Raw genomic sequence first — 12,017 nt, 5'->3', positions numbered from 1 at the left:
GACTGTCTCAGATCGGAGAATACGTACATAAAACAGTTAATTCGGTGAAATTTCCTAAATTAATTTTCAGAAAAATAATTTTTCATTGGACGGAAAACGAAATCGTGTACAGCTTACACATAAGCTAGCACTTGAATCACATGGCACGTGTGGCGGTGAGGATTGCTTTAGGAGGCCCGGGCGAGTTGGCCGTGCAGTCAGGGGCACGAGGCTGTGAGCTTGCATCCGGGAGTTAATGGGTTCGAATCTCACTGTCGGCAGCCCTGAAGAGGTTTTCCGTGGTTTCCCATTTTCACACCAGGCAAATGCTGGGACTACCTTAATTAAGGTCACGGCCGCTTCCTTCCAACTCCTATACCTTTCCTGTCCCATCGTCACCATAAGACCTATCTGTGTCGGTGCGACGTAAAGCAACTAGCACAGCTTTAGGAGGAAGTGCAACCGGGCAACCATCCTCTATTAACACTAATTAGAGGGTAAAATGCAAGTGGTCTGACACTTCGAAAATGAAGATATCGGTCAAAGAAACACAAGCGCCTAGAAAGGCGTAAAAATGAAAGACTTCTTAGGCCTCGGAAACCTAATACCGTCGGGGTAGGAAAAGAAGAGTTGACCAAGGGATGTCGGAGAGAACAGATGGAAGTGAGGAGTCTGGCACAAGTGGAACCAATGCCAGGACTCGACCAAGGGTCCTGTAGTTGTCAACCCACATTCCTAAGTTTAAAATCCCTGGAGCTCCTTTTAGTTGCCTCTTACAACAGGCAGGAGATACCGTGGATATTATTCTACCGCCCCCACCCACAGGGGGAGAACGACACTTGTAATAGGTTAGTTTATTATCACTTGAATTCAGAGTTTATGACGTTATTATACTTCCTTTTTCAATGGGTAATTGGGCACACTTCAGTTTCGTGACTGCCTCGTTAAGTTAATGCGAACTGGTTATTTACGATGTTATAAATGCAGTGTATCAGTTATACAATCTCTTCGGTTTCCTTCTTTGCCGATCGAGGAAGTGTGTTCGAAGCATTGAAGGTTCAGTCGTAAGACTGCAACTCCATAACGAAGTAGGTCTACTCTATTTTCAGACTGATCCTACGACTTAGATCCAGTTTTTACTTAAACTGCTATTACTAGGACAATAATTATCCAGGGAAGGCGACTCGCATTTCTTCAGTCTACATTCATACTTCAAAATAATGTTGGGAAAGAGTTAGACGGGATGCACTGTTCTGGACAAGCCGTACTGTACCTTACGGATACAATTTTTAATTCCTAGCATTAAGTTTTAAGGTGTGCACAGTATTGCTTCCCTTCTTCTCATTGTTACTGAAAATTCACCCTTAATTCCAAATTCTCATTTAGAATCACATCTTCTGTCACTGTCTAAAATATGCCGTGTCCTAATGAAGAATACAGAATATATAGCAGAGCTCAGTAGGTATTGTCAGAGCTAGACTCGACATCTACTACATACTACTGTAATAAACAATGGCATGGTGAAAAGAATATCGAGGAAGGCCAGTGATCAGCAAGTCCTGCCATTCCAAAGGAATACATTCTTTCACTTACTATGTAGTTTTAAGGGCGCCGCTGACTCTGCAGAAAGATATTTTAAATTCGATTCCAAAACATCGACATGACGAAGAATTGGAACACCTCAACTCAGTTATGACCTGCAGTAATAAGCACGGAGCGGAAGCAGATTTTACTTATAGTCATTGCTATTCCTTTAAAGAGACGTATGCATAATGAAACAATGTAATAATATAACGTCGGTCACTGGGAGGTAATCGGTATTGTTTGGAGCCATAGAAACCACACCGAAAGAAACTTCCAAATTCCTAAGAATATTTAAGATATGTTAATTACGAGAACTATGAAACTTTCCTATACTATTTAAATCCCCCTGTGGATGGGGGTGGTAGAATAACATACATGGTATCCCCTGCCTGTCGTAAGAGGTGACCACGGGGTCCTTAGCTAAGTCCTGGCAATGCTTCCACGGATTTGTGCCAGGCTCCTCACTTTCATCTATCCTATCCGACCTCCCTTCGTCAACTCTTCTTTTTTTCCAGCCCCGACGGTATTGGAATTGCGAGGCCTAGGGAGTCTGTCACGTCCCTCGTGGCCCCTTTCTTTCTATGGCCGATACCTTCATATTTCGAAGTGTCGGACCCCTTCCCCATTTTCTCTCTGATTAATGTTAATTGAGGATGGTTGACCAGTTTTATTTCCTCCTAAAACAATAACCACCACCACTCTACTATTTTAAAATGCTCTTTGTTAGTAAAAAGTTACAACTTGCGTTCTCTGATTTGAATAGTAATTTTAACTCAAATTCAATAAAGAATACAATCGATAGTTGCATCCCACCTGAATTGGGTTAAAATTGCATTCCCTTTAATTAACATACCGGAATTATATGATTATTTTCTATAAATAATTTCTTCAGGAAGATTAAATCAGATATTTTACGGGCATATTAGTTGACCGATCTTTCGGAAACCCCCTGGTGGGCGGCAGTACCTTGTTTCTCTCCAGTAATAATTGATACTGTATATACCAGACTTAACCGCTCATCAGTTGATTGTAAGTTTCTTAGAGATTTAAAAAAGTGTCTGTAGAATCAGGCTGAGAATCAACCAAACCCTTATTATTATTATTATTATTATTATTATTATTATTATTATTATTATTATTATTATTATTATTATTATCCTCATGTGTAATCTGTGTCGGCGAGTAATCTGAAGAATTCCTTTGTCATTCCTAAATGTTTTGGATCTGTCTTCTCAGAGCTCTTAATTCCTTGCGTGACTTCCAGTATTAACTGTAGTAATGTATATTTCCCTCCCATCAGCATATTATCTAGATACAATACTCGTTTTGTTTGACCTCTCCGTAGTGCCTGGATATGGCGGTTCCGTATACGGACTTCATACCATTACTGCGCAGCAAATCTCACAATGACTGGTCGAGTAACTGGAACATATCGCAGGAGATATAAGGACGACACTACGCTGCTCATCAGACTCACATACCAAGAAGACCGAGGTTTGACAGATTACGTCTTAGTAAGAGACACCTTACGTCCATGATACGCATCCGTCTCGGTTATGACTGCTACTCAAAACCTCGTCATCGTATTAGAGTAGTGGATTCTCCTATGTGCGACAAGGACCAACAGGAAATTGCCGATCTCAGCCACATCATTCTCGGTTGCAGTAAATATCGACAGGCACAAATTATGTTACATGAAAAATTGGCCCTTATTCATGTCCCTTTTCCTACCAGTATAACAGTGGCGTATACTGAGGGCTACTAAGGCTATCGGTGAAGCCCTAACCTCAAATGAGAACCACGGAAATCTAAAGCACATTATAATGTCAGCTTCTGGCACATTATTCAATTTAAAATCTTGAACGTAATGAGACAAAATGTCGCTCGCATTTCTGAGTACAAGGCATCTGAGACTTGATATTGCAGCCCAGGCGCTCCGTCCCTCTCCCCTCGCATCATCACGCACGGTGTCCGACTCGTTGGCTGAACGGTCAGCGTACTGGCCTTCGGTTCAGAGGGTCCTGGGTTCGATTCCCGGCCGGGTCGGGGATTTTAACCTTAATTGGTTAATCCCAATGGCACGGGGGCTGGGTGTATGTGTTGTCTTCATCATCATATCATCCTCATCACGACGCGCAGGTCGCCTACGGGAGTCTAATAGAAAGACCTGCACCTGGCGAGCCGAACCCTTCCTGGGATATCCCGGCACTAAAAGCCATACGACATTCTATCACGCACGGTTTGCTGCTGAAAGGGTCGGGGACCGGGGGGATAGGTGTGCTAGGCTTTGGTCCGTCAGATCTCCACTGCTAACGAAAGAGAGATAACGCAAAGACTCGACGTCTCCGGAAGTTTCCGAATTGACTGACACATGCGTTTCTCATCGTATATACAAAGGGCACTAGGAAAGTTTTACAATGTGAGTAAACGCTTTAGACTTTTTCAGAATAATTTCCACCACTCAATACAATTCTCCATACGTCGAAACCAGTCACTGAACCAACTCTGCCACTTTTCTTCGGTTACATTTTCACACTCTTGATACCATGCTGCCAGAAGCTCCTTGTCGGATGCAAAACGCCGCCCTTTCAGCTTCATCTTCACTTCTGAGAAGAGTGCGAAGTCACATGGGGGCAAGATCAGGACTGTATGGAGGGTGATCAAGCACAGTCAACCCTGATCTGGCAATAAAATCCATTGTTACATTAGCACGATGTGCTGGAGCATTGTCGTGATGCAAGAGCCAAGTGCTGAGTCGTGACATTGGACGGAACTGCCTGAGAGCCTGGATGACCTGAGGCAGACAAGTCTCACTGTACCACTTCGCAGTAACTGTCCTTTGTGTTTCTAACACAACCCGTGTCAGGATGCCCCGTTTAGTGATGAATACTGCAATCATCCTTTTCTTCACTGACCTTGACTTTCGCACAGTCACAGGAGTACCCTCATCTTCAAACAGTCACACCTTGTTCTGGGATTTTATTGGGACATCGTAATAATAACGCTAAGTTTCGTCACCTGTAACGATGCTATTGACGTTACGCGAAGTCCCTTTTCAAACTGTTTTAGCATTTTTCGGCACCATTTCACTCGATCCTTTGTTCCTCTGAAAGTGAATGGGGCACCCAAAGGGATCAAACCTTTCTAACATGGAGATGGTCTTGTAGAACTGAATGAATAGCTGGTACAGGTATATGGAAGGTCTCTTCTACCTGCCGATATGTCAACCGTCTCTCTTGCTGCAACATTTTCCTCACAGCTTCAATGTTTTCCCCAGTCACTGATTCAGACGGTCGCCCAGAACGAGGATCGTCTTCAACCCCAAAATTTCCCCTCTAGAACTCTTTGTACCAGCGGAAAATTATTCAGAAAATAATAAATAGGTTAGACAAAAACTTACAAAGCACCTTATGTAGACCTGTTATTTGGAGGCTGCCCCAAGACAGAGAATACACAATGAAATTAATCTTGATTGAAAAAGAAACAGTTTGAAAATAACTTGAAATAATAAGACGATTTAAGAAATTAAAAACATTTAAAAAATTGTAAGAGACAACTTGAGAAATTAATTTCTACAAATTTTAAAATATAAATATTATGATTTAGAAACAAAGACTCGAAGGAAATGTTTTTCTTTAGAATTGGCTTTACGTCGCACCGACACAGATAGGTCTTATGGCGACGATAGGGTAGGAAAGGCCTAGGAGTGGGAAGGAAGCTGCCAAAGCTTTAATTAAGGTGTGAAAATAGGAAACCACGGAAAACCATATTCAGGATTGCTGACAGGGGGGCTCGAACTCACTATCTTCCGGATGCAAGCTCACAGCAGCGCGGCCCTAACGGCACGGCCAACTCGCCCGGTTTGAAATGTTTTATTTCAATATTTGTATAACTACTAGTTAAGGCTTTCAGACGTAATTTCATAAAATAATATGGTAACATGACAAAAGGGATAAAATCACCTAATGAGACAAAAATCGCCTAAATATGACCGACAAATTCTCCAAATCAAATGAAATGGCGTATGGCTTTTAGTGCCGGGAGTGTCGGAGGACATGTTCGCCTCGCCAGGTGCAGGTCTTTTGATTTGACTCCTGTAGGCGACCTGCACGTCGTGATGAGGATGAAATGATGATGAAGACAACACATACACCCAGCTTCCGTGCCAGATAAATTAACCAATGATGGTTAAAATTCCTGCGCCTGCCGGGAATCGAAGCCGGGACTCGTGTGACCAAAGGCCAGCATGGTAACCATTTAGCTATGGAGCCGGACTCTAAAGTCAAAGAAAATATTCTTAAAATGTAAACAAACCAAATAAAAAGTATATATTTGTAATCGAGGTGAGATGAACAGAATTTGTATATATTGGAAGCATTGCACTTGACATGTCATCAACATCCGGGCTCTAGTGCTCTCTGTCACGTGTCATTGTTGTGTGGCAAGAATGTTGAGAAGTCCGGGTAATTCGACATGTTCTGTAGTCTGAATCGATCTTGCTCCCAACAGTTATTGTTAGGTGTGTAAATAAGAAGACTAGCTGCTAAATCCAGTTTTTGTTTCTCGTTACAGAAGAGCATGTTCAAGTACCGCAACATTCTGAAGAGGTCGACACGGCCGGAGGTGATCCTCAAGGAGCTCAGGGTGAGTCTCTCAAGAGTTGTTAACAAGCCTAGTGACACATGTCGGGACTACCCAACAGAGGCCTGCTTTCATTCACATTCTGTTTGGTAGAGATATCTAGCACCCTAGCAACAAAGAAAATGAATTACAAGTCAGGAGCAAATAGGTAAACTTACTCTGAACCTGAGGAGTAGTTGCAGGGTTGCTAGACACTTGTAATAATCCAGAGGCCTCTTTGATTTCATATGTATACTAGCTGCAGTACCCGTGCCGTGCTCACTTTTACGATTTGTGTTATCTGTTAATTATGTGTGAAGTTAATTTGTTTTTTAGATTTCGTAATTGTAACGTTGGCTTATATTTTACGAACTGTGTATTTTGCAGTTTGAGTTATTGTTGTGTGTTCAATTTTTATTTGAATTTGTTTCTCGTTGAACTTTGTTCTTGTGGCAGCTCAGATCGTCTGGGAAATAGTTCATTCTTTCAAGTAAATAATAAAATTAAGTATATATGTATTTATTTACGCGTCGTGCTATAGATATTTTGTACACGATTCCAACTGTCATTGGGAATGCCGCCAATTTGCCTAGGGACCCCGAAAACTGTGGATTCGACTCTAATCTTGGTCACTTTGGACATTTTCTTTTTCGTCCCCCTCCCCCCCCCCCCCCCCGTGCCGATGGAGGCTGAACTAGGACTTTAACGGCATTCAGCGTCACAATTTACTTCAGCGATCCAGAAAACTATGGATTCGACCCTAATATAAATCGCTTTCGATTATTCTTCTGTCAACCACTCCCCACCCCACAGTATTTGTTTCCAGATACTGAGTCATATGTATACCTAAGTTTGGTTGTGACCTATGCTGGTACTTACACACATACGTCCATTAATCTCGGTCAGTTTGGACATTTTTTTTTTTACCCCCTCTCATCTTCCGTGCCGATGGGGGCTAGACTTGCACTTAAACGGCATCCGGAGTGTCACTATTCATCTTAAAGATCCCGAAAACTACGGATTCGACACTAATATTCGTTGTTATCGATTTTTTTAAATGTCACCCCCTCCCTCTAGGGGAGCTAGCGATGTCTTTCACCCTCAGATTTTTTCCCCAGATAGTAAGTCATGCATGTACCAAGTTTGGTTGAAATTGCTCCATGCGTTCCAGAGCTACCCTGGTACCCTGGAGCATACACGCATCCATATATATATTCATTTATTTTGTTGGAGATTTCGCATCAGCTTTCGTCATGAGTGCAGTTAAAAAATGCGTGAGAAAATTACTTGTTCGGGAAATATATACTTGCTTATTAAACTACAGAACAAGAATTACGTAATAATAATAATAATAATAATAATAATAATAATAATAATAAAAGGGCGTGTGGCCTCCGGAGAGGCCCGGTGCAGGTCTTTTGATCTGATTCCCGTAGGCGACCTGCGCGTCGTAATGAGGATGAAATGATTATGAAGGCGGCACATACACCCAGTCCTCGTGCCATTGGAATTAACCAATTAAGGTTAAAATCCCCGACCCGGCCGGGAATCGAACCCGGGACCCACTGAACCGAAGGCCAGTACGCTGACCGTTCAGCCAACGAGTCGGACTATTTTCAAGTGAGCTGACAACAGGAGTGCGCTACATAAATCAAGCGTACGATTTTTAAAGCTGCTGTTGGAGGTCCGAAGCCCTCGTGTGAAAAGCTGACTTGAGGTGATTTACTTGACCTTTTAATACCATTTATTTCAATGTTAATCACAGGTAATTATTAAATACCGGAGAAAACTTAGGCAAACAGTGAAGCAAACGTTGCTCCGAGCGAGGTGTGGCATGGCGCGGTGTGCCGGGTTATCACGGCAACGTCGCACAACTTTCCCTGCATTGGCCAGCAACTGGTCCATATCATTGTACCCAATACAAACTGACATAAAAAATGTGAATTCATTTACGTATATCAGTCATGTCCGCCTCTGTGGTGTAGTGGTTAGCGTGATTAGCTGCCACCCCCGGAGGTCCGGGTTCGATTCCCGGCTCTGCCACGAAATTTGAAAAGTGGTACGAGGGCTGGAACGGGGTCCACTCAGCCTCGGGAGGTCAACTGAGTAGAGGTGGGTTCGATTCCCACCTCAGCCAGGCGAATGCCGGGATGGTACCTAACTTAAGGCCACGGTCGCTTCCTTCCCTCTTCCTTGCCTATCCCTTCCAATCTTCCCATCCCTCCAAGAGGCCCCTGTTCAGCATAGCAGGTGAGGCCGCCTGGGCGAGGTACTGGTCATACTTCCCAGTTGTATCCCCCGATCAAGAGTCTGAAGCTCCAGGACACTGCCCTTGAGGCGGTAGAGGTGGGATCCCTCGCTACGTCCGAGGGAAAAACCGAACCTGGAGGGTAAACAGATGATGATGATGATGATGATGATGATATCAGTCATACAGCATAACCACTGGATATATCGAGATCGCAACGCGACCAAGAACGAAATCTTCCAACCATCCCAAGCCGAGGAAAAATCACCTTACCAAATTCGTGGACACATAAAATTCCGAAATATGTAAACAATGTATAAAATATCCCAATGTAATGTGTTAAAATTTGGATTCGATCAGAAGAAGGGTTTTGGAGAAACAGTGTCGTAAATTTGATGCATGGTTGAAACACGCTTAAAAAGGACACTTTTGTGTTCTACCTAAGATAAAAAAAAAATATATATATAAATGACCTAACGTGAAATGAAACGAGGAAAATGTTGGTGTTCTTGGATTTTCTGCTAGCCTGTTGGTATTTCCATAAACAACCTCTAAACTCGAGTGCACATAATATTTTGGTCGGCTAGTAGTCAACCCCGTTTCTGTGAATGTACCTTCCTACGAAGTGAAGGCCATCTGAGCGCGGATCCCTATCTCGTACCCACCCATTAGGACCTACCGTCCCGCAGTTCGTCTGGAGTCGAAGTGGGAAACCATGGAAATCCAGAATGGTCTTTCATTCCACCTCTCCACTCACCCATATTATTATTGAGGCTGAATGTTCCGCTTGGTAGAGACGAGAATCGAACCTAGGCTGGGTAGGAAACTAAAATGCTGAACCCCAGGGTCAGTGACGGATCTTAAGGCATGCTGTAAAACTTGATCGAATAACAATATAATCGTATAGACGCAGCTACCGTGATGTAGGCCTTGTGAAGTGGTACCATTTAGGCATTCCGATTGTGCTGCCATCTAGCAACGAAAGCGGAATTTTACTGGAACGGATATTATGTGTGATTCATCGCCGTCTCGATCCGCTTATAGCCTACTGTCTGCTTTGTGCGAGGCTTTTTACGAATAGGCTGTCAAAAATTCTCCGCTAGATGGCACGCATACGCGCACAATGTCCTTAACGCATTATTATAACAACAACCTACAAAACGCTACGCAGTATAATCATATGTTCGCTGAAGCTCGTAAATTACATCATTAAAATTAAATATCGGTAATATTACCGCATGTAGTGGTAGTTAGCCTCTTTATCTCACAATATAAAGATTTTCCTCGACGAAGGCTTGGAATGATACACCGGGCAGCTAACTTCCTGTGTTCTTGCCAACGCAATATCACTTAATAGAGAGCTTATGAACTTGGTTAGGATAATGTCACTAACAATTTGCTGATGTTCTTTGACCTCACACTGTGAGAGAACACACTCTGAAAGGGAAGAAGTAGCAAGTCCTCGTATAACACTCGAAAGTTCGGAGTACTTCCGACAGTAGGGCACAACACCTTCAACAATCTCCTGCAGTAGCTTAATTAGAGCAACAAAACAAGGTTTTGGGTATCGAAGTCCTCCTTTGTCTCGGCGCAAATGCCACAATCCATCCTGCTCCGTGTCTGTGTTTGCACCTCTTTTTGTAGGGCAGATATTCTTCGAATTTGTGCTCGTTTTACGGGTTAATTTGGGTTACCTATAATGCATTAATAGTGGTGTTCACGATTCCTGCTGTTTTCTAGCCGGTAACTAGGCATCACGTTACATTACTTCGGTTTAGGGAGTGGGACCGATGTATTTCAGGATTGTTGTAAACCCGGCGTGTTGCATAAAACCAGATCGCAAGGGGTGGGTGGACCACTGTAGCAGAATTTCCTGGACGTACTTGTAGGCGCATCGTCAGGGTTCTTTCAAACACCGCCAGCGGGGAGTGAAATAGTAGAAAATGACATCCCACACCACGGCACCTCTCATTGAGGCGGTGTGCCGTTCTACCATAAAGCATTGATTACTGCGTTGGCCAAGACATCTTCAGACTTGAATTCGGCGGTCTTGTGTATCCAGATAGGACCGTGATTCATCTCTGAACTATAATCTTCGCCAACCCCCAAGCTGCCCGTTTCTGACAGAAATACAAACCTGCTCGGCGATGATCAGGTCCTAAGGGATGCAGGGACGAAAGATCCTACTCTGCTAGCCACCTGGATATGGTATTGGTGGACTCGGCTGCAGTGACGTGTCTCTGGATGGTGCACAGCGACGCCCGTGGAGTGCTTACAGCCTGTTGCACGGTGAAACGACCATCACAGGGGGCGGTCACCAGAGTCGGCCTGTGCCTTCTCGACGCGTATATGTTCCCTGACGCTGGAGGTTATTATTGTTTTAAGAGGAAGTACAACTAGGCAACCATCCCCTCCATTATACCGTCGGGGTCGGGTAAGAACAACAACAGCTGGCCAAGGGAGGTCGGGTAGGATAGATGAAAGAGAGGAGCCTGACACAGGTAAGTGGAAGCAATGCCAGAACTCAGTTAAGGGCCCCATTGTCACCAACCCACGATCCTAAGTTAAGAGCACCGGAGCCCCTTTTAGTCGCCTTTTACGATAGGCAGGGGATGCCGTGGGTGTTATTCTAACGTCCCTAATCACAAGGGGTTATACCCTGACGTTTCCAATGTAGTCAGAACGGTGAATAATGCGCCTCTCGTGGTCCGACGACGCGGCCTTTCTAAAACTTATCTGGCTGGTCAAAGGCTTGTCGAATATGCCGTGTTCACTCATCTTAGCTCTGTGGCTCACAGTAAGGCCTTACTCAGTGCCTTGCATCTGTGAATGAGGGAGGGACATGTAGGCGCCCTAATGACACTTCTCGCGAGCAATCGGTATTAAACGCAAAAGGGATACATGCCAGCTGAGTCTCGGCACGCCGGAAAAGCCATCCATTTAATTTTGATCTGATTTTTGATATGCTCTATTGGTGGAAAAGAATCTAATTCCCTTCATGGGAACTTAGAATTTCCATCCACTTACTTGTGCCAGGCTCCTCAATTTCGTCTATCCTGTCCGACCTCCCTTGGTCAACTCTTGTTCTTTTTCGATCCCGACGGTATTATCCCGCTGTGGGTGGGGGCGGTAGAATAACACCCACGGTATCCTCTGCCTGTCGTAAGAGGCGACTAAAAGAGGCCCCAAGGGCTCTGAACTTTGGAGCGTAGGTTGGCGACCACGGGGCCCTTTAGCTGAGTCCTGGCATTGCTTCCACTTACTTGTGCCAGACTCCTCACTTTCATCTGTCTTATCCGACCTCTCTTGGTCGGCGCTTGTTCTCTTCCGACCCTGACGCTATTAGGTTTGCGAGGCCTAGGGAGTCTTTCATTTTCACGTCCTTCGTGGCCCTTGCCTTTCATCGTCCGTTACTTCATTTTTCGAAGTGACGGATCCATTATTTCTTCTTCCTTTTTCTCTCTCTCTACCCCCCTGTGGGTGGGGGCCGCATATGTAGAATACACCCGCGGTATCCCTTGTCTGTCGTAAGAGGCGACTACAAGGGGCCCAAGGGGCTCTTAACTTGGGAGTGTGGATTGGCGAC

At 44.2% G+C, this 12,017-nt stretch overlaps 1 protein-coding gene across 2 annotated transcripts in view; it reads left to right on the top strand.

Annotated features, from left to right (window-relative positions):
* The window catches only part of LOC136872601 (C-Maf-inducing protein), a 558,641-nt gene that overhangs the window by 489,974 nt on the left and 56,650 nt on the right, over window positions 1-12,017 (top strand). Inside the window, exon 4 of one of the 2 annotated variants that reach the window (XM_067146404.2) lies at window positions 6,136-6,207. The exons of the other annotated variant lie outside the window; for it this stretch is intronic. Within the exon in view, the coding sequence (XP_067002505.2) occupies window positions 6,136-6,207 (72 nt within the window). The remainder of the gene's footprint in view (window positions 1-6,135; window positions 6,208-12,017) is intronic. 2 annotated transcript variants of the gene reach the window in all.

The sequence above is a fragment of the Anabrus simplex genome, chromosome 4, assembly GCF_040414725.1.
Source record: "Anabrus simplex isolate iqAnaSimp1 chromosome 4, ASM4041472v1, whole genome shotgun sequence".
Classification (NCBI taxonomy): Eukaryota; Metazoa; Arthropoda; class Insecta; order Orthoptera; family Tettigoniidae; genus Anabrus; species Anabrus simplex.
Note: the sequence above shows the minus strand (reverse complement) of the source record. Positions and strands in the feature narration are given on the sequence as shown.